This window comes from Nestor notabilis, unplaced genomic scaffold, assembly GCF_000696875.1.
Source record: "Nestor notabilis isolate BGI_N333 unplaced genomic scaffold, ASM69687v1 scaffold17540, whole genome shotgun sequence".
Classification (NCBI taxonomy): Eukaryota; Metazoa; Chordata; class Aves; order Psittaciformes; family Psittacidae; genus Nestor; species Nestor notabilis.
Window position 1 is genome coordinate 11,821 of NW_009910848.1, and position 26,189 is coordinate 38,009.

The 26,189-nt window shown below is 40.0% G+C and overlaps 1 protein-coding gene across 1 annotated transcript in view; it reads right to left on the minus strand.

Moving 5' to 3' along the window:
* The window catches only part of TMEM241 (transmembrane protein 241), a gene marked incomplete at both ends in the record, with an annotated part of 65,002 nt that overhangs the window by 10,695 nt on the left and 28,118 nt on the right, over positions 1-26,189 (minus strand). Inside the window, one exon of the mRNA XM_010011913.1 lies at positions 25,136-25,229. Coding sequence (XP_010010215.1) covers positions 25,136-25,229 — 94 coding nt within the window. The remainder of the gene's footprint in view (positions 1-25,135; positions 25,230-26,189) is intronic.

Genomic DNA, 26,189 nt, shown 5'->3' on the forward strand with positions numbered 1-26,189 from the left:
TTATTCATGACAGGATCTCTAGGCTGCAAGTCAGCTCTTTTCCAGCTGGTTAGGTCTGGTTCCTCTTTATGTGCCTGTCCTTTCAGTGTAAACAAGCAAAGCTTCTCCAACTCCACTGGTCACAAGGCTGTAAACAAAGTATACCACAAATTTAGCATCATGCAAGTCCTCCTGCTTGATACAATGCCAAGCAGCATAACATTAAGAGAAAGGTATTATTCTGTCTAAACACATTTCAACCTAAAGACAGTAACCCAGGTGATTTTTTTCATTCATCTAGCTAAGAATAGGCTGAAACCAGACATGTCATATTTAACTGATCTCATCAGAAACTACCCTTACTATATTTTAGGGCTGGTGGTATTCACATGAAAATCCACGGACAGAAATCTAGATAGAGAGGTTGCACCTAGTTACAATAGCTGCACACCCATACACTAGCAAGAATAGGAAAGGGAGGCAAGAGAGTTTGAACCTTATTAGGTTAATCATTTCCCCTTGCAATTCTGTCCTGAAAACTTGCCACCTGATAAAGTCAGGAGGAGCTGTAATACCAGTAAAGTCCGGGTTTTGGGAGACTGAGGAAATTGGGAGAAAGAGTTTTGGTCTGGGGGGATCCCAGTAGTGTAGTGAAGCCGGTATAAAATCCCATGTTTGCTTTTCTTCGTGAGAAATGTGGTAAAAGAACCTGCCCCTGCTGAAACAGCATATGTGCCCAATCGCTTCCTTCCTGAGCTGCTCACAGCGCAGTGGTGGCACTAACACTTCTCTCCAAGACTCAGGCTAGAAACAGAGCTCCAAATCAGGATGAAGGGTTTTACAAACAAAACCATTCACAGAAATACACTATCAACCCACTCAATCTGTGTAATAGTTAATAATCCCCAAATCCCCTCTGATATCTATCATAGCTGACAGGAGTATGGTAGGGTACTGACTCTTCTCCCCTTTTGTAACAGTGAAAAGCTAAGTGTACTGACCTTTCATCTTAGCTCCATGGTTTAGTTAGCTTATGAAACAGAAAAGCTCCTTAATGAACTTTATAAACAAAACGAACTTCTGTTAGTTCAATTGTAAGAGGGACTCTTTTTTTTCTTGGAAAAAAAGAAGGCATGTAGAGCTGAAGGCTCTCTGTTCTTTAATAGCATTACATTCACTTAAATCTTAGCTTTGGTGAGCTGTTTTAAAAATCAGATAAGTGCCCTTGTTCCCAAGAGGAACAAACATTGTATAAGAGCAGTACAACAGCCCTTGAAAGTAGGTGCTGCAGACAGTCTATGGACAGTCCACTGTGGAGACAGAATACCTCTGGGTGTGGAATTACCAACAAGGAGCAAAAGGCTGCTAGGGCTGCAAGTTTTTCAGGAAGATCTAAAACACATGAATCTGTTTGCCTGTAATCACTAACAACCTTGGAGCACTTTTCTCTGGAGAGGTTTAACCCCCATGTCTTGCCTGGATTTCAGCTCCAAACATAAACATACCTCCTGCATTAATTCTTTTGGAAGCTAAGGTTGGATAATGCATTCTTTATCCTAAAGAAATAACCCAGTGCATATAGAAGATGTAAACCCAACAGCACCTTAGAAATGTCTCAGGGTTTTTTTTCTATAGATGTGTTGTTTTCTACAACATTTTTAACAGAGACTTTAAAAAATCATTCTAAAGATTAGATTGGCAGTTCTATACAAAAGATAGTAAACTACACAGCCCTGTTTTGTAAAAGCTGCCTGCATATAAATTGTTTTTCAATATCTTCAGTCAGAGAGGAAGAATCCCTTTCTGAAAGACTTGAAATCCCAGGTATCCACAGGCCCATGCAATCCAGATGACTAGGCCAATAGAAACCATCATTATAACTTCAAGCTGAAGCAGAGCAAAAAACGTGGCTAAACGCCAACCCTTGATTTACCTTCAATTTACCATCTGGCAAATCCTTCAGCTTCTGTTTATTGTGGGATGACAGCTAACTGCATTTGTCCATCACTCAGAAATTAACGTGTGATATTGTCCATGAAAACACTGGAGCAACACTAAAAAACTCAGTGATTAATGATCTTGTGAGTGCTTTGCAGCTGCTGTCATCTAATGAACTGTTTCCAGAGCTTTGCTGATAAGCCAAGGCACTGCTGATGCACAAGCAATAACAGAGCTCAAATAAATAAATAAATAAAGTGCTTATCTTTTTGAATTATGACAATCGAAGTGTAACAGGGGGCCAAGGGCTAAGGCAAAGTTTCTTTCAACAATACAGATGTGCTCATCATTTATATTGCTGTGCATATAGGGCATGAAGCATGTGTGCAACTATAAAGGTCCATGTGCTCACATTAACAAAGATACATGTGTTTCTTCAGTATATGTGTCAGTGAATATATACATATATCATAAAAGCCTACCTCTAGCATGCACATGACACACCTGCACAAACACGTGTAAAACGTGGTGAAGAGCAGCAAGTTTATGGCCCAGACTTAGGAATGTTGTTGGTGCACTGATAATAGTTTAACCTCTTTAACACATAGGCTCTACTGTTCGTAGTAAAAAAATTCGTAGCTAAAAAAAAATACATGACTTATTTTAGTATTTGAGATCACATGTGCCTAACATATATATGAGGATGCATATTCACACATATGTATATGGGACTAGTTTAAACTGAAATTCAGCTTCCTTTGACTTCTTTATCACACCTGGAAAAAGAATATGCTAATTCCATTCAGTGCAGAGTTGAATCTTTAGGATGGCAATCAAACTGCAAGGGGGAAAAAGGAACCTTAAAGCTCTTAAAAAATAAACAGATTTTTATTTCCAGTAACAAATCCATCCTCAGAGACATATGTCTAACCCTGTATTTTGTTGTTATTTGCATGGCAGAAGCATTTAGGAGCATCAGCTATGGGCTGGGATTCCCTTTCTCTGGATGTTCGACACGCACCAAATCCGTTGTCTTTAACGAAAGAAGTTTGCACCCCAATCCTTTATATTACTACCCAAAAAATTCAGGTTAGGTGACCCATAACATGTGGCCACAAGTTGATTATCATTATATTTACACCAATTTCATTTTACACATTCACAGCACACACTGTGTTGAGGAAACCTGAATGTACCCTATTAGTTAAAAAGATGCTGCCATCATATGACGACTCCTGCGTTTTATTTCCAGTTCCACCACTAATGGATAGCGTGACTCTGAATAGGTCATTTATTTGCCTATTGCATCCATTTGTCTCGCTGTAAAACATGCTGAGTGAATTGTGGTGAGGCCTAATGTCCAAATTGTCCATGTTCTCCCACAGAGGCACAAGAAATACTCTTCTATTTGTATTTTTGTATATTGCACACCTGGTTCTCCTTACATGCAAAATATTACTGGCACTAATAGAACTTGACATTTAAAAAGTATTTCCACATAAAGCACTATGTGGAAATATATTTTTACTCTTAAGAAAAAAGCTCATGTAGGCACTTACCAAGAAATTGTTAGCACATTGGCAGTCATGACAAAGAAGAACGGTGATAAGCTAGCAGTGATAAGCTGTTAAATTGAAAGAAAAAATAAAAGACACTTTGTGAACTTGTGATATCACACATGAAAACTGAAATACTTTTGCTGAAATTATATTTCCGGATGTGCAGTCACATTTTCTTTTCTTTTTTTCCTCTGTTTTCTTAAGCATTAGATGCAGTACATAAAATAGATACTCATTAGACAGGAGAAACCAAATGAGTCTATGCTAAACAGTGAGATGTTGCTAAACATAGAGCTTTCACTCCTGACCAACCTTCCTCCCTGTGTAAGTAGAGACTACACCTAGGTACCTCCTTTCTCCTCTGGCCAGAGGGAGGCAGGCCAAAACCAGCAGAGAAAGACCCAATAGGCAACACAACTTCAGTAGGTTTATATTACAAAAAATTACACCAAGGTGTCCTGGTCAGAGAAGCTAGGGGCAAATGACTTTCTGTTCTCTAGTACTGATCTCAGAAACAACTAGATCCCAACATACAATGGTTTGTAACAGATCCCTGCCTTGGCAGCTATGGAGCTACCACATCTGCAGCCTGCATGCAATTTTGGACATCCTGTTGCCAGATGGACAATGTAAAATGGAAAGAGTTCAGAGAACAGTGACAGAGTCATTAGAGGAGGGATTGATTTTCAGTCAACAGTTAGAATAAGCAATGCCTGTGGGAAAGGAAGACTTGGTAGGGATTTACAAATACTTGGGAAACACAAGCACTGAGGAATGAACGGAACTATTTAGGATAATACAAAATTGCCCAAGGAAGAAGATGAAATTAAGAAACAAAACATTTAAACAATTATCAGCTAAGATTTCCTAATCGTTGTTTGTCTAGTTGACTCCCAGGGGAGACAGCAGAAACTTCATTCCATATTCGACTACTTGTTAAAACACTACTACATGTGCAGCAGGGAAGCAAATGCCATTTTAGAGTAGGTGTCTGCACCAGAGCTTGCACTAACAGTTTGTTAGTCAATACCCATGACATTTGTCATGGCTGCATTTTAAAAGGCAGGGTTCTGAACCTGCCTGGCGTGTAATCAGTGCAGGATCACGAGCAGCAGCGGATGAAGAAGAGATGGTTGTATGTAATTTCTTCAGCTCCACTCTAAGAGTTAGCTGAAGAGGGGACAATAATCTAGAGATAGCAGTGAAACCAGGCAATGGTAGCAGTGGTGCTCCAGAGAGACTATGCAGTGAGTGCCTCCTTTGGCCTGTTTGGGGATCTTCTCTACTTTAGGGAGATTCAGGCATGCAGATGGGGTTTTTTTCTTCCTAGACATTAACATAAATCACACTCTGACTGTTCTCCATTTGCCTACAGCACAGGCACCTTGAAGAGGGAATGAGGCAAGAGATGGACTAGATCCAGGAAGGATACCATAAGATTGCAGATCCACTCCATTCCTGCACAGCAATCAAATTGCTGGTATCATACAACCACACATCTCCTGACACAAACTTCATCTGGCTTAAGTATTTGCACACTGCCTACCATGGCAGTGTACTACATGGACAATGCTGTAAACCTTGAAGCTAACTGAAAAAGGGAGCTCCCACTCCAGGGGAAAATCGAAAGATATGTATCAGCCCTACCCATAGAGCCTTGTATGTATACACACAAGCAGGCATATGACTAAATAGATGTACCCAAAAGAGACTGTGAGAGGAGAAGGACAAGTTACAAACTGAGTTATTCTTCAAAACTCAAGCAAATTATATCGCAGCTGTCCACATTCAGGTCACACCTTGGCCTGTCTCATAGTCATATGTAGCCAGAGAGAGTTGACACCCACTCCAAACAGTGGAATTTAATGATTCAGGAGCTGACTTTTTCATGCACTGTACCTAAATACAGCTCCTAGGCTGGATATCAATCAGTTCAAATGTAGTGCTCTAACGTACATCCACATCTTGTTCTTACAGGCTGGATTCTCCCCTTACACACCCTGCAGCAGCTGCACTGACCTACAAGGAACTAGTTCTTATTTACATCAGTGATAATGATTGTAGAATTAACTGCACTGAGCTTACCTTAGGCTAATGTTAACTTATTACATAAAAATATACAATATTCATTACTGAGCATATAAACAGGAACTAATAAATGATGGCATATGTGGTATCTACAGAGCACTCTTTTCTTTAATCTGTTCTCCTGAAAGAAACTGAAGTGCAGTATTTCAGAAGTGACACAAGTTGAAGTTATGTCACCCACTCCCTTGCAGAGTCCTGCTTATTAGAAACTTGAGAAGAGGCCAACGGCAGAAAAACAGGCATTAAGAACCCTCCAAAACCAGGCCTTATCAAAAACAATACACCATTCTACTGCAATCATCCCAAACCTCTGCAAAAATGCAGGCTGCAGCCTTTTGGGCTATTACAGCAGAACACTGCTGTATTTTTGAAAAATTATGTAAGAGTCTCTCAGTGCCAAAGAGAAACAAAATGTGGGCTGGAGGAGCACATAAAGTAAGCGTGTGCAAGAAAGAAACCCCACCACAAAACAAAAGGAAAGAACATTGCTAAAATGTCCACCTTTGATAATTTATCTAAAAGAGGAATACATTTGAAAATGAAAAACACATTTTCCAGGAAGCTAACCATGTAATTTGTTCCAGAGGAAGAATCTAAAGTCTTAGGGACACAGTTCAAAAGGTAATTTTCCTTACTTTCCTGAAAGTACATTTCAGCATTTTCTGAAGTGTTTTAAGTGCATGTTTGGTTTTAAAACAACCACCTACATTGATGTTCTGAATGTTCTTTAAAAAAAAACAACAAAATCACAACATGCTAAATGCTGTAATCTCTCTTTCTTTACTTCAAAGGTCACGGTTGTCCTCCTAGGCATTCAGATGCCTTAGGAAAAGGAATGAACTTGCAAGACAAAAGAAAGTAAACAAAAGGACAAACTGAAGTTAATGATCTCCAAATACATTTTGGTGCCGATTCTGTAAAACTAGGACATGGAAAGGAAAATTTTAACTAGCTATAACCAGCATATTTTGTACAAAGGTCCCCAAAATTTTGAAATACAGTCACTAATTCTACCAAATGATACAGACTGGATGGTTGCAGCCCAACAATTTTAGAAACAGGAATAGCTCCATAGACTCTGCCTATTTACTTGCTTAAAGGAACTGTGACCAGGCAGTACTGCAAAAGCTATTTTTAAAGACATTCCTACTGTGAGCATTCCTACAAAACTGACACAGCTTTCAGTGATCAGAAAAAAAATCCAAGTGTAGCATCATTTAACAAAACTTTTCCATGTGAGCTGAAATTGTTCCTGAGAAATCATTTCAAACCCTTCCTTGACCGAAAAAAACAAAGGGTAGAAAGATTGTTTCTTAAAATAAATCACTCTGAATGTAACGTATCACTCCACTGGACAGTGGAAGCAAGACCCTTTTAAAGGAACACTTTATTAACACCTATTTGCCTCAATCTCAACTATTTCTATAGTTCCAATCACTGAGTTATTTACAAGTAATTTTATAAACAAGAAAAAATCATGGCATTTCAGACTGTGTTTATTATGTCAGTTAAAAATAGTTACAGCTTTTTACAATGTATATCAGCAGCAAAGGAAGTAAGTGTATCCTTGTGATGGATACTTACCTGGGACAAGGTCTGCGCATAAGAGGAGAGTGGGCTGATGTGCTCCACTGCTAGGGGACACAGCTTGTGGAAGTTCATCAGTCTGGCACAACTTACTCTGGGTGAAATGGCTCTATGGTAATGGAGATAGCCTGCTCGAGCTTGGAGCTTCACCAGGAAGGCAAAGAAAGATTAGTACAGCATCACCTCAACCACGGGGAGAACGCTGCAGGACTGCCAGAACAAAGATTGGGCCTGAATACTTAGATAATGAAATAGAACAGATGGCGCTTCTTTACATAAATAGTCCAGTACAGGGAGTGAACCAGAGCCAGAAGAGAAAACAGAGGGCAAACCAGCCCTGTGGCTGGATTGTGCCACAAAGAAGGGTCTTGAAACAGCAGCCTTTTTACAAGTTTGTACCAGAAGTGGGGTTGGACTCACCTAGAAAGGGTGGGACAGCAGAGAAATAGACTCATTCACCGTGACCTTACAACCTAATACCTAAAGAAGGAAACAAATATTGTGAGATTCCTGCTCCAGTTTCTGAATAGGAGCGACATATTTCAAGGAGATTCAGCAATAGGAAAGACCTGCTCATTGCAAACACTGAAACAGAAACAAATGAGGCTGAACTCATTGTGCCTCATGACCATGGACTTGTGAAAGCTCTAGGGTTCGTGCATCAGAGAATTCATGAGCACCAAAGATAACTAACCAGAGGTTTATGAGGCATGAACTATGGTGAAGCTCTGAGGAAGGATTATGAGGAGTCACTTAGAAGGAAAAATTCGGTGTTTCCTCAGTAGTGAAATGCCTTCTGAAAGGCTGAATTTTGGGTACTTGTACAGCACAGCTTGGCAAAGCAAAGGGATGTGGGGCTCCAGAGTACTAATCCACAAGAAGTGTGACACTCAGAGGTTTGAAACCTCTTGTTGGTTAGAAGAGACTCCTACATTCAGTTCCCTACATAAAAAAGATGAAAACTTCTGGCATTCCCATCATCTGGGAATCAAAGACAGACAGGCCCAGATGCCATACAACATCCCACACACTGCTTACATCGTCATTTACATTTAACAAGATGCTCTGAAGGACAACACAGTGCCCAACTTCAGGATCCAAAGAGAAGAACGGAGTCAATTCCACAGGTCCAGAGTTCGTTTCTCTACAGGCTGAACTGCCAGCAACAAGGGAAAAACCGCCATTGTTAAAGGGTAGTTAAGAGACTAAGATTCATAAAGCAGAAACATCCTAATGTGTGCAGGAACTTGTTGCCCAGCAGGGACAAATCCTGCACATAAAATCACCCTTGCACAGGCAAATAAGAGGCATAAGAAAGAATACGTTCTCATGCATCTGCATTTGTAAACCTGCTTTAGTGATTCATGAGCAGAGGAAGGCACTATTACCACTACTAGCTTTAAAGAGCTCCCAAGGAACTTTGATAGACAGACCACTACATAACTCCTGACATGAATGATCTCCTTTCTCCTAATCACATTATGGTCAGACAAGAAAAAAACATTCAGAAGAGAAAGCAAAATTTGTTTCATAAAAGTTGGTTTTTTAAAAAATAGGAAAAAAAATCAATTTAGAATTAGAAATTAATTTAGTTTTATAGATCAAAAATAAAAAATAAAGACTGTCTGGAAAGTTCTTTGCTGAATGATTTTAAGAACAGACAAGATCACTGCTGAGCCAGGCTCCCTCTTAGATCCATTTCTTTACCACATAACATCAGAAAATTCATGCAAGTCTGACATGTGGTTTGAAGAGAGGAGATGACATCCTTAGGGTTCCTGGTCCCTTACACAGCATAAACTTGGATCCTGGGAGATACAGAAATGCAGGACTCTGCATTCTTTGCAACCTTGCTTTCTCCACTGACCATACAGGGGTTATCCCATAGCCTCTATGGTGTCAATTCTTGATCAGTTCAAACCAGCCAGCACTGGCTAGATAAATGTGTCATTCTTGACCAAGCTGTCATTGATTCCTTCCATCCCCGACTTTATAATTACTTTAGAGAAAGATTTTTCCCTTCCATCTCTGACTTTACAATTACTTTAGAGAAGGATTTTCAAGCTGCTAAAGCTGGCTGTAGATTTTGAATATCTAGCATTTCTGAGGTGTTCAGGAACATGGTGTTTATACAGCCAAGAATGCGGATGAGGACATTTTCAAAATTTAGATTCTGATTTAATCTTCCTATCTGGAATGGAAAGATATGAAGGATTTAGTCCAGACATGGCCATGATTTGTTAATATTACAACTACACTTGTACATACCATATAAAAAGTATATTTCCTCTGATTCACTGTTAAGCTGCTAGAAAGTTATATGTCACAGTTCTTGCTGTAAGTGAACACAGAATTTTTCCTTAGTTTGTGTACACAGAGCCAATCCTCATAACCTCACTTCCCCAAACTGCCAAAACCTCTGTTCTTACAAAAATGCCTATTTTTTCCAAAGACAGTGTTTTGAAATGGCTCATTGAGTTCACTCACTGTTCAAAATAGATCATCCTATTTATCACCAGGTCATCTTCTCAAAACATCAGGAAAAAGCTGATGTACGTAACCTTTGTTTTCATTCTACTGGTGGAATTAAAGCAATGTCAAGCTTTTTATAGACATAATATTTGTTTTGTCCCTCTTCTGCATGTTTCAACCAGCTGCTAAGACAATCATCAAAAATTGCCAGGGAAATGGATCACTGTTAGTGCCACTGAAAACAGCTACATTGAGATAATTCAGTAGTACTAACAAGGCAAAAATTACAGCAGACAAACATCAGTAACAACACATACTTCTTGAGGGAGAGCCACTGGAATAATTTCCCCGATTTCAGAGTTACATCTCTTTTGTATGTATGTCTACTTGAGAATAAGCATATGTACAGACGTGCACACGAATGTTATGTTAGGTACAGGGTTCTAGCAAAAATGAAACAAAACTCCTCAGAATAGGAAAAAAGGAACAGTTAATCTTCCAATGACATCTTCTGTATTAATTCACTTGAATTTTCTAAGCTATTAACACCATTCCTTCTTGTTTACATACATTTTTAATCTCAGGTGGACCACAGGCCATTTCTATCTAGTTCTCTGCTTTTCTCCATCCAAATTTAAGGCAAACAAAGATGTCAGATGGGTGACTTCTCTGCACCTTATTTTGATTCAGAGAGATACAGCAGCTACAGAAACAGAGGAATAAGGCATTGACTGGAACAGCCAAATACATGGAAGAACACCAAGGACTTGGATCTCCCCTGTCTAAACCCTGAAGAAAGTGGTCCAGCACGTACTGATAAGACTTCTTGAAATATTCCATTCTTGGTAGAGCAGGTCCTGACTGCAAAGTTTCACAAACCACAGAAAGTCAGCAATGAACAAGAAGCACCAATGACCGCCAGTAACTCACTGATTGTGGAAGGCCAGTACAGTCACTGGAAACCTGCCACAAGTCAGCAGCAAAAATCCCTGCTAAAGATGACAAATGTGGTACACATCCTCCCTCACAAGAAAAGATGGGACTAGAACTGAAGTACTAAAGTACAACCAGATTGCTTGCAAATAGGGCAGGAGGAAATGAAATACAAAGAAAATGTGAAAAAAAAAAAAGAAGAAAAAGAATATACTATTTTTCTCCCATGGCCATCAATCAAAATAAAACACCATTAACAGCTGCAGATACTGTGCTCAGGAGATCTCCATCCTGTACAGTATCTGAATGAATCCTGCACACAGAACCAGACCAAAATCAAACTAGCATTAACTGTTTCACTTCAAGTCAGCTTTGGGGACGATCTACCATGGAAATAAAAACTTCCCTGGAAGCTTTAAAGCATATTGCCCATTGAAATAAGAAGGCTTTCTGTGCTATCTGGATCATTTCTAGAAGCTCAAAGTGCCAAAGCCAGTCTCTGATTAATAGAAATACAGGAAATGCAGGCAAAATTTCTCTACCCAACTCTCCTGTAAAGACTCCTTCCCCTATATACTGATTCAGCCGTATAAATCAACACATTGAAATGACTTGTGAGAGTTTTCAACTTTGTTCTGAGGATCTGTTGTTACCGATTAAAAAACAAGACAAAATATGCTGCTTAACCTTAACACCTTCAGGTGGTAATTCAGTCCCCTGAAGGAGCACTATTAATAAATCCAACAAAGAAGGATTTTAAGCAGAGACACAGATTTTTCCAAGGAAAAGTAATGAAGCTTTAACCTTGACCACAAAAATAATGTTTTTTCACAAAGGAAACAGCAATGCCATGATCCTGCCTGAAAAGCTGAGCCTAAATAAGGGAAACAATCCAAAGGGAAATAAATTGGAGGAAGGGGGAAAGCAAAACAGGTTTTGCTCTCAATTCTGCTCATTAATTTAAGGCTAACTTGAGCATGTCTACTGCATTGCACTAACAGCCTGACCAAAGTGCAGACATGCCCTAAGGGTTTTCAGTCCCTGACAGATTTACTGGAGACTGTCAGTCTACAAAACCAGTAGACAGTGCAATGAGTTTGTTCATGAGACCATACTTACATGCACACTGCTCATAGGTGGATTCTGATCAGGTCTCCTGAAGGAAGAAAACCCTATAACCCTCCAAGAGACACACACGTTGTTACCTAAAGGATAACCTGGTGATGCTGGCACCATGGTAACAGTAGCACCATGGCAACGGTGTCAGAGTCAGCAACTTCATGATCCACACAGCTCAGATCCAGCCACACAGAAGTTTTTCAGCTGCTGTAAATTTCTTTGAGATCCTTTATTTCATATTTGCTTAAATGATTGCACAGATCTCCAACTTCCTTATGGCGCATTTTTCTCAGATGAAGTTTTGGTCACTTTCTTCTGTCCTTTCCTTATATTTTATTCTTCTTTATTTTTCTGAGCATTATTCAAACAATGATGGTAAGTTCCAGGGGTTCTTTAAGAGCATAATTAGTTCTGTGTATTACAACTCAAAACCAGCCAGAGTTTAAATATGCTTTAGAAGTCAAATGCCTAATGATAAAGGTAAAAATTAGTGCAAGCGAATCTATCTGGTTTTCATAGCAATTAATTTCTGACCCAGCTTAAAATAAGCTACATGTTGCATTTAAAACATACTAAAAAAAGAGGGAGGGGGTAGGTCAAATGACAAACACAATCAGCAACCTGCCCTCTAAAATGTTTTCAGGACAGAAGCAGTATGAATACTCACCTCTAGCAAAATCATCAGATATTTTAAAGTGGTGTTTTGTTTTCTGTTTTTTATCTTATCAATATCCAAACCAGTAACCTCTGTATCGCAGAGGAGTATTTCTATATATCAGCTTTTCAATTGCTGTAAGAAAGTAGATTTCTTAATTATCCCAAGTATGCATTTGGAGGGCAGGTAATCTTCTGCATTTCTATGGCTAGATATTCGTATGGAGTTCCAGTATTTACAGAATTAAGTATCCATCCTCTACTTTCTATTGCATTTATGAAGACTTTTCTCAGTCCTGTTTTTCTTATGTTCTTTTTGTTTCCAGGATCTGAAGACTGATACAACCAAGACACTGATCCTGCAAGTGCAAGGCTGAAGCAGAATGTCGTTGTATCAGTCACTGAGCACCTTGTCTTAGATTAATACACTGTCAAGGATTAACATATAATCCTTTCAGATTAATATGCTACAGTAACTATTTTTTAACCCCGAGCATCACATGAATGCCAAAAGAACCGCTGAATTGTTGTCTAACTTTTCAATTCTTGAATTCTTTTATTCCTCATAAGACAAAGGTGGCCAAGCTATTGTTCTTGCACTGTATGCATCTCATTAGCAGTTTGGCTGTGGGAGAAAATGAGCCATTGGGGGATACTGAAGCTGTGGTTACTAGGTCATTCTGGAAATCAGTTGTGTGCCCAGCCCCATCCTACAATGCAGAAAGGGCTCAGAAAAGCCCATCTGTCTCTTGTCTCTGATTTACTTCTAGTGAATCCTCTGCCTACACCTTTCTAAGGTATGTGGCACCTGTCTTACAGCTTTCAGCCATACAAAGGTTTCATGTATAGCTAATGAATACCCTTTCTGATTCTTGGCAGTACCTTAATTTCCTTGGTTCTGCACTGCCTCTTTCTTTTTTTAAGCCTTACAAGAGCCACTACTGAGGAAGATAACAGCAATTATTTTATGTTGCAGAGTCATCTTACAATAGTGAAGTACAGAAAATAAAGAAGGATATGTGGATTACTGAGTGTAATTAATAGAATTTGTGTAAGAAAATGCTCTTATGAGAAACAGAGTATAATGGTCATATTTAAAATGATCAGACATGAACAAGACAAGACTCTTTTCAAAAAGGCCTACATCTATCCATGTATAAACATATATCTATATATGCATTCATATATAAACACATACTATATATAGCATAGAAATATATAAACATACGTCCCTGATCAGATAGGAGTAAACTATTAGGAGCACATTATAACTTATTTTGCTTTTCTACAAAAAGTGAAGGATATCCTGAGACTTTTCAAGGAACAAAATTCTCTGCCTCTTGTATAATACTAGATTGGGTTGAAAATTATGGTAGCTATTTCTTTTTTGAACATCAAGTAGCCACTCCACCCTACCTTCACTCAAACACAAACATCAGACTTTCTGTCATAACAAAGAGAAAGCCAAAACAAGAACCATTTGCCCTCTGCTACTGGAGATAATGGGCAAAACACACATTTCCCCTTCCTATGACTAATGAGATAGCTGGTGATGTGCCACCAGTCTTCAGTCTATAAACTGTAGAGTGGTTATAGTACAGAGCTAAATTTTAACCGTACCTCTGTTCATATTTAAATATTTCTCTTAAATGTGACCACTGAAAATGCAATCCAGACACTGTTATTACTCTCAGTGTTCCAGTTCTGTATTAAGGAGACAAAGTGAAAACCTTCCACAATTCATGTACATTTTCCCTGAGGCATGCCTTGCTGATACAGAAACGCTATGAATCATGATTCAAACAGGTGTGTGTACATACATACCCCACAATAATAGCATCTGTTCAGGTCAGTTCTGCAAATGAGAGGCACCACCCATGCAGCCGAAGCTTTGTCAAGCAAAAACAACCAAAGTCATTTAAGAGATCCGAGAAGGCTTCTTTAGGCCAAATACCTCTGATTGACTTTGCCAAGAAGGGCTTTGTCCATTCTCGCTGTTACAAGATTGACTGTTGATGCTTTATATCATGAAGCATTTTTAACAAAAAGCTGAAATATATTTGTATTTCCAGGTTATACCAAACTTAAAACCCAATGCCTCCTGCTTCCTGTAAATGCTTCATGCATTACAATGCTTAACTGTATGTTTCCTCTGTTGTTGCAGCCTGTCAAGGAACCTCTTTTCCTTATATGCTGCCCCAGTATTGCAAACTGCTCCTGACGTTTAGTCTCTCCCCTGAAACCTCAGAGCTCAGAAGTCGAGGGGGCAACGTGATTCATCATTTTGTTCTTCTTTTATGAATTATTAAATATTTGTATAATGAAATAAGTATTGCAACAGCAACAACAGTAACAATGAAGTGTTCTACCTATTAGGATCACGGACACCAACTGGAGCGGACTGAAGGTTTGTTTAACCAAGTATTGGTTGATGGCAGAGAATTCAGAAGAATATAGGATCCTCCCCTAATGCAGCAAGTCTGCATTTGATATGCACATCAGAGAAAAGGAGGGACTTTCATCTTGACCTTAGTTGATATAAAACTTACATCCCATGGCATGCAGTTTATTAATCTTTCCATATCTGTCCTAGAAGGATAATATCTGCTTCTGCTGAAATTACTAGTGACCCAGACTAAAATCTTTTGAGCAGATCTGACCCTGTAAAAAATATACACTTGTCTTTACTTCTACTCAGTCAATTGTTTCAGTATTATCTTCTGTTTGATGCCATGCATTTTACTGGTCAGTAATATGGTACATAGTATTAAAGAATTATTATTTCTATCTGATTTGAAAAGTATTGTTTTTCAGTTTTGGGAGCAGCCAGCTGTTCTAAAACTCTGCTGCTGTAAAATACTGCAATAAAATACACTTCATCTTATGTTAAGCTCAGCAAGAGCTAGCATTTTGGTATTCCAAGTTATTCTTCAGCTCACCTAACCCTTATGGGATCATGAAATAGAGATTACTGTAAAAAGACAGAGAAGGCAGATAACTCTTGATAAGATGACCCTGCTTTTTATTGTCACACTTCAGTGGTGAATTTAACAGGCAAACTGACAGTTTGCTATGTGGATCACGCACAAAAGTAGTTGGCTCCTTGGGAAGGACCAAGCTCAGCCATCTGCCTATGTCTATCTTTCTCCCAGGTGCTAGATAGCATTGTGTGGGCCAGTAGCCAGGACAGGTAGCAATTGTTACTATAACTGCCTTGCAGTATCAGGACCTCTGACTAAAGGCAGAAGAGGACGCAGTTCCAAACTCCTCACAGGTGGACCATGACCTCCCACAGCAGTGGGAGCAGTGGCTCAGTGGTGGCTCCGCTGACATCCAGGAGAATAAAAAAGGTGGTTCCAGCAGGCAGAATGTAAAGTTCCTAGGAGCTGGAGCCCATGAACACAAGGAAAATGGACTTGAGTTTCCTGGATGCAGAATACACTGGCATTGCAGTGAAAGACAATGTTCAGGGACTATAGTCCCTGTTTTAGGGACTGTAGTGAAAGGACAAGGAGTAACGGGTATAAACTTAAACAGGCAAGGTTTAGGTTAGATATAAGGAAGAAGTTCTTTACTGTGAGGGTGGTGAGGCACTGGAATGGGTTGCCCAAGTAGGTTGTGAATGCTCCAACCCTGGCAGTGTTCAAGGCCAGGCTGGACAGAGCCTTGGTGACATGGTCTAGTGTGAGGTATCCCTGCCAATGGCAGAGGGTTGGAATTGTATGACCTTAAGGGCCTTTCCAACCCAAACCATTCTGTGATTCTATATCCCCTGAGCAACCTGAGAAGCCAACAGTGAACTTTTCTTTTCCACACAGACATCAGGTAGGTGAACACCCACCTGCCTGTGTACTCTGAAGCCATCTCCACAAGTGGCTCAAATGACCCAGATGGGGATCAGCCCATTGTGCCAAGACTGATTGTATCTGGAGTACCTTGCTGTAGTGGGGGGTGCTGAGTGGGATATGGCACACATCCTCAGTGACTGCTCTTTCCATGCTAGATTACCCAAAAGTCTCAGGTTGAACACTGAAGATTGAGGCCATTGTCAGTGAAGAACTGCGTGGTTTTTTGAGCGTGTCTTCAAACCATTTCTTGTACCCAGTTTAACTGCTACAAGAGAACAAATCCTACACATGCTGCTTTACTGACACATGAAAAGCACAAGTGTTGCTGTGCTGGTTCAAGACTTTGCGAGAACCAATGAGTATGCCTAGCTTAAGGGGAGTATTTCAGTGAAAAGCAGTAAAATGCATTTTCCCATTGTTAAAATCTATAGAAACACTTGAAATGCTTATGTTCCTTGTCTGCATTATCAAATGTAAGCCATTTTTCTGTCATGACTAACTCAGAACTCTGTGGAGGATACCCCTAGTATCAAAATAGCACAGGAAACTTCAAGATGCATAATCAAGTATTTTTTAAAAATCTGTTAACAAAAATAGCAAATTTCCATCAACCTCTCTCCCCCGTGACACTTACAGTTTTGGTATTTCTCTGCATGTATGAAGTCCATTTCCTATTGTATTTCCCATCTCACGACTCCTTTGGGAAAACCTAATTCAGAAACAAACAATTCCCAGACCAGATAACTGAATCTCCCTGCTGATCCCTTTCCGTACAACCCAACAATAATAACAGAGACACAGTCCCTGCATTGCTATTCTCTGGTGTGTTTATGCTGTTTTAGCAATGATGTAATGGAAAGAAATTGACATGCTATTATTATTATTATTATTCTTATGCTAAGGACTGCAAGGAAGAATTGGTATTCCTTAAGGTTTTATTTTTCCATTCAAAAACAAAAGTCTTTCCAGGGCTTTCTAACCATTCGCTGTTACAAAAGGTCAAAACATTCCATCAGAAACCTTAAAAAACATGATACTTGAAAAAACGTGTTTTAAAACATTAACAAAACTAATCCATTTTAAGCGATGCCTTTTATGAGCAATGTCACATGGTTACACACTGTGAGCCTCAGTGGCCCCTGCATGGGAAGACCGTGACAGAGTGACTATAGTTGACCATAGTCTTTGGTATCCCATTCCCTCAGAAAGGGTGGGGAAGCCTCTGCAAGAAGACCCATTCCCTTCTGCCCTCTTAGGACAACCACCCATAGAAACATGCATGGAGATAAAGCTGGACTCTGCCCTCTTCTTCTTCGTGCTGGCCATGGATAGGACAAAACCAGCTCACAGTCATCTCCTGAGGTTGTTGGAAGCCTAAGTGATTTTCCTGAGCACCACATATTTCAACAGGGCATAAGTCACTCAGTCTGCCTCCCCCAAAGCACTATGGCTGTTTGATGACGTTTGTTGAAAGTCAAATTTAATCCTTACACTGGTGTACAGAGTGGGGTTGAGGCATGAACACATCTTTTGTAAAGATTGGTTCTGAGTTGGGGAGAGAGAGGAAAAGAAAAACAGGGAGATCCATTTCAGACAGCAGCAGCTCACTAACATGAGAAAGCAAGCAACCTGGAGTGTGACATCAAGTGCCTATTAGAGCGGTAAATGATGAGGCTCAAAATTTGTGAGGCAGTCTCGAGAAATTTTACCCATGGAGATTTTTAAGAATCAAAAAGGGCAGCTAGTGATCCCAATCCTGAAAAGAACAGGGAACCAGCAAGGGAGAAGAATGTGGCTATTTTTGCTCATTTTTGGAAGCCTAGCCTTAGCTAGCTTTGCAACCTTCTATGTTAGTATGTTATATAGTACATGGTTCTTCCATGTAATTTTGGCATTTACATCAGTATATTAGCAATGGAAATTATTTCCAAAACAGTTCTTATTCTTTTGTCTTCTCTTTGTCACACTTATGATTCACCTCCCAGCCTCTCCATATGTAAATAACTCCACAAGACCAAATAAAAACATGGGAGGCTAGGAATTTATTATGCAGACGAACCAATGAACCTGCATCCTCTGCAATTCAAAATGCTGTTAGACTTGACAAAATCTACTTTTAAATGGTTATTTTCTAGTGTCAAGTATATAGAGACTGTCAAGGGTAAGGGTGAAAAGGTACCTTCCAAATTTCAAAGACAAAACTCCAACCTAGTGAAGTTAGCTTTATGTTCAAGAGAATGCCAATACCAAATGTACATGATGTACTTCACATGGGTATCATGACGGATAAAAGGAAACAAACTAATTCAGAGCATTTTAGGGCTCAGTCTATCAATGCCTGTTAAGATGTTGCTGAGACAGGATTTATTGTACCAAGCACAGATGAAAACTGTGGTTTGATACTACCCCCAAGTCACAACATGTAACTTTATGACCTTACTTGCGTGACCATATCATGCCCAAAAGCTGTGTAGCTGCCATTTTCAATGGATACACAACTGCAACTCTTATGATGCCTCTTAATGCACATATTAAATTTTTCCATTACCTGAAGATTCAGAATCTCCAACAAATCTCAGCTATTCTTACAAGACGGCTGCCTTAAATTGCATTAGTGCCTCAGGGAGCCTGTGCCACTTTAGCTCAGTGGTCATGTCGCCCATAAAGGAGTTGTTATGGAGACTGATGTCTTTCCAACAATTATATGGTATAATTAGTGTTGGATGCTGCAAAGTAACTATCAAGCTGTCTCCATGGAAACTACCCGAAAACCTATACTTCTAAGGTTTCAGCAACTGGTCTTTTTTATAGACCCTTAAGATGCAGTTAAGAGCACACTGATTGCCTTATCTGCTTGTCAAGCTGAGCTAAGAAACACATTTTCTTTTCCAAGTTATCTATATAGTCCCCATGGTGACTCACAGGAATCAAGACTAAATGTACATATTTCATATGGTGAGGACCAGCCACAAACTGATAAGGATTTTTTTACCATTTTTAATTATCTTTATGCATATGTGTGTGCGTATTCACATACCTAAGAGTACACAAGGTGTGTAGATGGAAGAAGCTCACTTCTACTCTTACGAACTCCCCCTTCTTGGCATACTTGGAAGCTTTGGGGTCATGGAAACTCCCTCTCTCAGATTAGAGATGCACTTCAAACCACAGTAGTGCCACGGAGAGCACCTACCAGCAAAGTCCAGCCAGGTCTAGCACACAATTCTCCCTCTCCCCCAGGGGTTGAGCTTGCAGCTGCAGTTTTTCCAGGTTGGGTGAGCTGTCTTGAGACAGCCTTGCACGCAGTGCAGGATCTTTGCCGAATGAAAACACTCTGTGTTTATGGGACTCCAGTGGGAGTTTATGACATTTTTGCATAAAGCTTTATGAGGTTCAAGCCAAGAAAGCAATGTGATTTTCAGCCAAGAATCTCACTGTCACTTTTGCCTGAGCACAGCACAGCAGCATGCGAAGATGACGCTACTTCAGTCTACAATATAACCAAGTGGGCAACTGCCACTGATAACCAAACACATTCTTGTTCTGGTTATGATACACAATTTTAAACAGATTTTTTTTAATCCAGAATCCTTTCCCATCAGGGCAGAGGTGAACAACGAGAGCCATTTGCTTCAGAAGGTACCAATGGCAGGATTCTTTTAGAGTGGCGCTTATTTCTGCAAGTAAATAACCCTCGGCAGAAGTAATGAACTGACATTCTGGACTAAAACATTTATATAGCTCTTACATGCTAAGCAGCAGTGAGAGAGGAATTAAGAGGTATACAAATGGGAGCACATGCTATAGCAGAAGCTTTAAGACTGCAAAATTGTGTAAAAGCATACGTTTCTCTTGCTTGGTTTGCCCCCAGAATTAAAGCAGACAAAATTCTCATGTGAACTGCTATCTGTGAAGAGAGGTGCAGTGAGTATAACCAGGCTAGGAGGCCCAGAAGACTCGCAGTTGTGGCCTCTCCATTTTATGAGAAGCAGGAAAAAGACAATTTCCGCTTTAACAAAAACCATCAGTACTTTTCCAATCTTTAGGAGGCGTATCATCCATTTTTTTATGCTGACATGAAGATGGATCTAGTCTATCCATACTCTTCAAGACACCATGGGGACCAACGAAGCAGATACACAGACACAAAGTATAAAATCAAAGACTACTGGAGGCATTCTGAATAGCTGTTATATATTTCGGAGGAAGACTAAAACTGCTGGGGTATAAGTGCAGTGGGTTACAGTTAGGTACATGGAACCCATGGATAAGATACACTTTCAGATGTTCCTGCAAAATTACTTTCACAATATCTGGCAGTCATCATTAAACATAGGGTGACTTGAGGCAAAGTCTTCTAAAGTTAACAAACAAAGGAACAAAGCAGCTGCCAGGGGATGCTTTTATGCATCAGGGAGCCTTCAACATTGTTCAGATACATTACAGGTTTCATAAAAGTGCATGGGATGGCCATATATGAGCTGCATGTTCCTGATCAGATTAATCTGAATTTTCTTCCAACCATAAGAAAAACAGTGTAAAACTCAATGAAACTTGGTTTCAGTTATCAAACTTCATTTCTTCAGACAAGAGGAAGAAAAAGAGAACACAACATCCACTGACCTTCCTATTTATTATTCTTCTTCATAACAAACTGTCTCAATAGGTTCCTATTGAAAACAAGCTGAATTCCCTACTATAAAGTTTACTGGGATAACACTAAACATGATACAGGAACATTAATTCATAAGTAACTAGTATGTTGCTGAAGAAAAGTTATGAAATACCATTTTTCCCTTCTATTCATGATTTAAATTATTTCTGCTGCTTAACTTCTATATATATATGAGCATCTCCAGTTTTTCTTTCCAGTACATGACCCATGATACTAGCATAGCTTTCAAATTGAAGCAAGAAATCTCAGCACAGCTTCAACTCCTGGCTCTTCTGGGGATTAAATCTGTGCTACGACAAAGTAATCTGTATTTCTTGGGCTTCTTAAAAACATTTTTTGTCCTTGTTGTTTTAGAGATTGCTTTAGTGATTCTGGGGCAATTCTCATGAATCTATACAGATATGACTACCACACACACTATTTGCTTTCACAGCAAAAGTGCAGAGAGCATTTGTCATTATAAATACCACACAGGACTATATACACAGATGAAACCTGTGTTTTGTCTGTCTCTGCACAAAGCAAAGTTTTGACATGAAAGCTGTCAGAAATCATTACAGGGAAGAATTAAAAACCTGATACATTGATTAAGTTGCTACAGCCAAAGTATCATAAAAACAAGTTATGACCCAGCTCCAGTTTTTAAGTGAATGAAAAATTAGAGGGCAGGAAGGCCAAATATGTGCACTTCAGAAAGAATGTCTTCTTGAATCTGCAAAGCAGGCCCGATCAGATCTCATGGCTAGTTTATTGGTCTATTGGCACTTAACGAGAATGAAGTGGTGGCAACAATCTCAGCCCCAGCTCATCAGTCACAGAGGTACAAAGCATCCAAATGGAAACCAGATTTTCTAATTCTCTGCACCTCCCCAGAGGCCTGCGCTGCTGTCTGAGGACTACAGCATTCTCCTTTCTTGGCTCATTTGCAAGATAAACATATTCTGGCCTCAAATGCTGCTCCTTTCCAACTGCTGGTGAAAACTCCAGTCAGTCTGAGAGATTAAGAGAATGATCTAGGGCACTACTCAATCCAAGAAAAATGCTCATGTGGGAACGCAAGGCCATTGTTGTGACCGGAGGCTTTTTTTCCCACTGGATCTCATTCTGCAAGTCCAGATTCAAATACTTTCTATCTTTATTCTTTATCCACATTAAACTTCCTTCATTTTTTTTAAAAGGAGTCACAGACTTGGATTTAAATGGACTGTTAAAGTGCTAGTTAAATTCAGCTTTTCTGCACGTATGTTGATTTAAGATGTGATTGAGACAGCCCTCGTATCCAGGCAATGCTGAGCTAGATTAGTATGTAGTTTTAACACTCCCAAACACCTGCAGGAAGCAGCATTAGTGATCAGACAGATATAGGACTCTTCTTAACTACCCTATATGAAGATTTATAGCTCCTTATAGTTACAAGATAGCTTGTGACAATTTTGCAGGAGCTGGTATATGAGCCCCCACCCTTGCAGGCAAGCTCCAGTTCAGCTCCTGCTCTCTGCCTATCCATGTCTGTCTCTGCAGTCTCTTCTGATTCCTCCTCTAAAACTGATCTACAGTGTTTCAGAATTTTTCAAGCATTCACTGGCTTCTAATGCCAAATCAGCTGCATTTCAGCACTTGGAGCAGCAGTTCCTCTGAGCTCCTCATCCTGCCTCAGATGGGTGTGACTGAGCCCTAAAATCATTCTTATAGCAAGTGAAAGACATTAGGGAAACTGCTAGTTTTGCTAAAATTATTAGTGCTACAGACAGATCTCATGTCATTATTACTTATTCCCCTCTTCAAACTCAAGACAAGACATACAATTTGAGCACTGGGTTAGAAGCGACAACAGGAAAAGGACTAATCTGTCCTGTTAAAAAAAACCTTCCCAAGCAAGACAATTAAACCACACACATTAACAAACTTTCAAGGCTGAAGAACAGATTAAATTATCACAGTGGCACAGGGACAAATTTTTAGTTGCTATAAAGGCATGCAATTTCATTGACAACAGTGGCTAGAACCAACTTTGTCTAACTAAAGCCTAGAGTTGGCCAAAACCTTACAAATCTAGAAACTTTGGGAAAACTTTGATCCAGTCCAGACTTTGTGGTTCTGATCCAATTCAGCTGGGAAGGACCAAATCTGCTTAAAATATATTTCACAACACATCTTTGCCTGCATTTTTTTCAGATAGGTCATAAACACCACATGTAGAACCATTTTTCCTCAGGCACAGCACCTACCAGCAGAGCCAGCTATTCCCATCTCCAACCCAGAACGCTAAAAAGGATTCAAAAAAAAAGGCAAAAGCAAGCTCTAGATCAGTTGACTTGCTACCAAGGAGCAAGAAGAAAGCTAAGGAACTAAAATCTGCACAGTCAGAATGTTTGGAAGAAATTCAAACTGGTGAGAAAATCTATGTGACTTGTATAGTGTGGAACAGCTTGCAAAGCATGAAACAAGCCATGTCATTCTCTTCTTGTTATCCCCAGAAAAATCAAAGACTCATTTAACTACAGTTTCTAAACAAGCATATTATTATGCAAGCCTACATTATTTTTTTTTTCCTGGTAAGGTAACAGCTTTATCCACTGTAGTAAGCGAGCTGTGATCACAAACCACATAGGAAGGTTGTGGTTTTCAGATAACCTAGCTGAGAGTGGTGAAATTAAGTAAAATTTAACCAGGGAAAAGGAGTAAATCTAACCAGGGGAAAGGAGTCTGACAAGCTCTTCTAACTGCATTTACCACTGACAATTTAATAAACTAGCTATTAATGACTGAAACCTAAGTACAGCCAGACCCTGAATCCACAAATCACAGTTTAATTCCTGGTTGCTCAGGGCTTTGTCCAGTTGGGTCTTAAAAACCTTCAAAGACGGAAGCCTCCCTGGGCAACCTCTGCCCTGCCTGACTTGTCCTTGGGGTGAAGAAGCTTTTCCTTACACCCAATCTGAACCTCTCTTGTTTCAGCTTATGCTTGTTACCTTACACACTCCCCTCCTGGATCTGTCTTCTTGATATTTATCCATAGCTATTGGGTGGCTATTGTTTGTTAGGTGCTCCCAAAATTGTCTCTCTTCCAGGCTGAACAAGCCTGGTCTGGCAGCCACTCCTCATCAGGCAAATGCTCCAGCCTCCTGACTTTTTTGGCAGCCCTATGCCAAACTTGCTTCAGTTTATCCATGTCTTTCTGTATTGAGGTGCCTAAAACAAGACTCCCTACTCCAGATGTGGTCTAACAAGTGCTGAGTAGGGGAGCATGATCACTTCCATGAATTTACTGCCTATGTACTGCCTATGCAGTACAACTAAGCAAACTTAGTATAACCCAGGATACTTTTGGCCTTCCTAGCTGCCAGGGCACACTGCTGGCTTATGTTTGACTTGCTGACCACCAAAATCCCCAAGTCCTTTTCTGCAGAGCTGTTTCCTAGCCATCCAGTCTCCAGCCTGTATTATTGTTCTTCCTTCCTGTGTGCTTCACATCTGTCCTTGCTGATTTGGTAAGATTTCTGCTGGTCCCTTCCTCTAGCCTGTCCAGGTCCCTCTGAAAGACAGTCCTGTCTTTCAGTATTATTGCCTGGTCCTCCCAGTTTGGTGTCCCTTCCAAACATGAGTACACTCTAGCACCTCTGATTCTTCAATAAAGATGTTAAACAAGACAGGCCCCAAGACAGATCCCTGCGCTACTCTAATTGTCACAAGCCTCCAATTAGAGTAGAAATCATTAACCTCCACCTTCTGAGCCTGATCATCCTACCACTTTTTTACCCATCTGTAGTCTATAACAGTCTAATTTGTATATAAGAACATCGAGGGAGATACTGCCAAAAGCCTTGCTAATGTAAAGGCAAATGACATCCACCACTCTCCCCTGCAATGGTAACAGTGCAAGTCCTGGTACTGAACTTCAGGGAACTAGTTTTAACTCTTGGCTCTGGGAAGACACACCGGAAACAATGGCTGGTGCACACACTCTCAGAAGTATTTTTCTCCAAAACACCTTTGGAAAGTATAGATTTGTATTACTGGGATTCCGTAGACCAGAACCTTAGCTACAGTAATCAGCTCAGTTCCATCAACCTCAGTCTATGTACAGTAGTTCATCTCAGCTAACAATCCTGGCTTATTATGTACCTGATATTTGTTGCCTCAACTCTACCTGTAGGTTGCACAGACAAGCACTAGGAGTGCCAAATAGGAATAGCAACAGAAACTAGAGAGATGCAGAAATTCCTCAGTTCTCCTGGGAGAAGTGCAGATGCACTGTGTTCCTGTGACAGTCTTTCTCTTACCTTTGCAAGGAAATTCCATGCTGCATATTGCCCTGAGGTTGTGCTGCTTTTTAGCTTCACTGTGTGCAACATCAGAAAGAATCCCAACAGACCACTGCAAGGGATGGGGAAAGCTTGTTAATAATGTCTCTTAATTTCAACTAAGCAACTTCTTACAGGCATCTTGGTTTTCCTAATGCAGAACTGCAGTGTTAATCCCATTTGGAGAAAGCAAGCTGGTGGACAAAGAGCTTACAGTATGTCCAGTACACGTCAGGTTTTGTTCAGTCAGTGACTAGAGTCTGAGTAAAGTAAGTCTGACACTCTTATGGCTGGTGTCTAATGCACTTGCATAATCAGAAAAGTAGAGATTATTGGAAACATGAGGTGAAATATTAACTTCAGGCATTGAAATGGCTCTGAATAAAGGCAACACTAATCTAAACAGGAGCCACACGTTTGGCAGCTAACTCACTTCAACCTCCACAGAGCCTTGAACTGAAAAAAAATAACCACTGGAAAGTTTCTGCCTGAAGGTTTCAAGCTGTTTAAACTTCATGAAGCCTAATTCCAATTAGGAAGTCAAATACATCTCTACTGTATAACAAATAGACAGATGACTCAGTAGTGCTGGGAAAAGAATACCCCAAAGCTCTCTGCTGATGATTAAGGGAATTTTGATTCTCAAGCCATATAGGACAGTAGTCCTCAAATGCTCCTGAAGCCAAGCCTACTCTCAAGGAAACTGTTCCACATCTCACTGGACCTCACAGAGTTTACAAGATCTGGCTCTGGATTTCGGTTCACTTGTGGCATACAACCCCCTGGTTGTGAACCAGTGAAAAAGTGTAAACCAGCAAGCAGGGAATAGAAAAGGACTTCAAATATGTAAGGCACAAATTACTGTGTGGCTGGTTGAGAGGAATGAGATTACAAAGTACTGTAGGAAGTTGCGTAAGAAAGGAGATAGGATCAACAGGTAGTGGGGCAAAAAGTGCCTTGGTATTCCAAGAGGCTATGCAGTTCTGGATAGTGACTCAATGCAGCTGGTCCCCTCTCTGCAATAGCAGGAAGG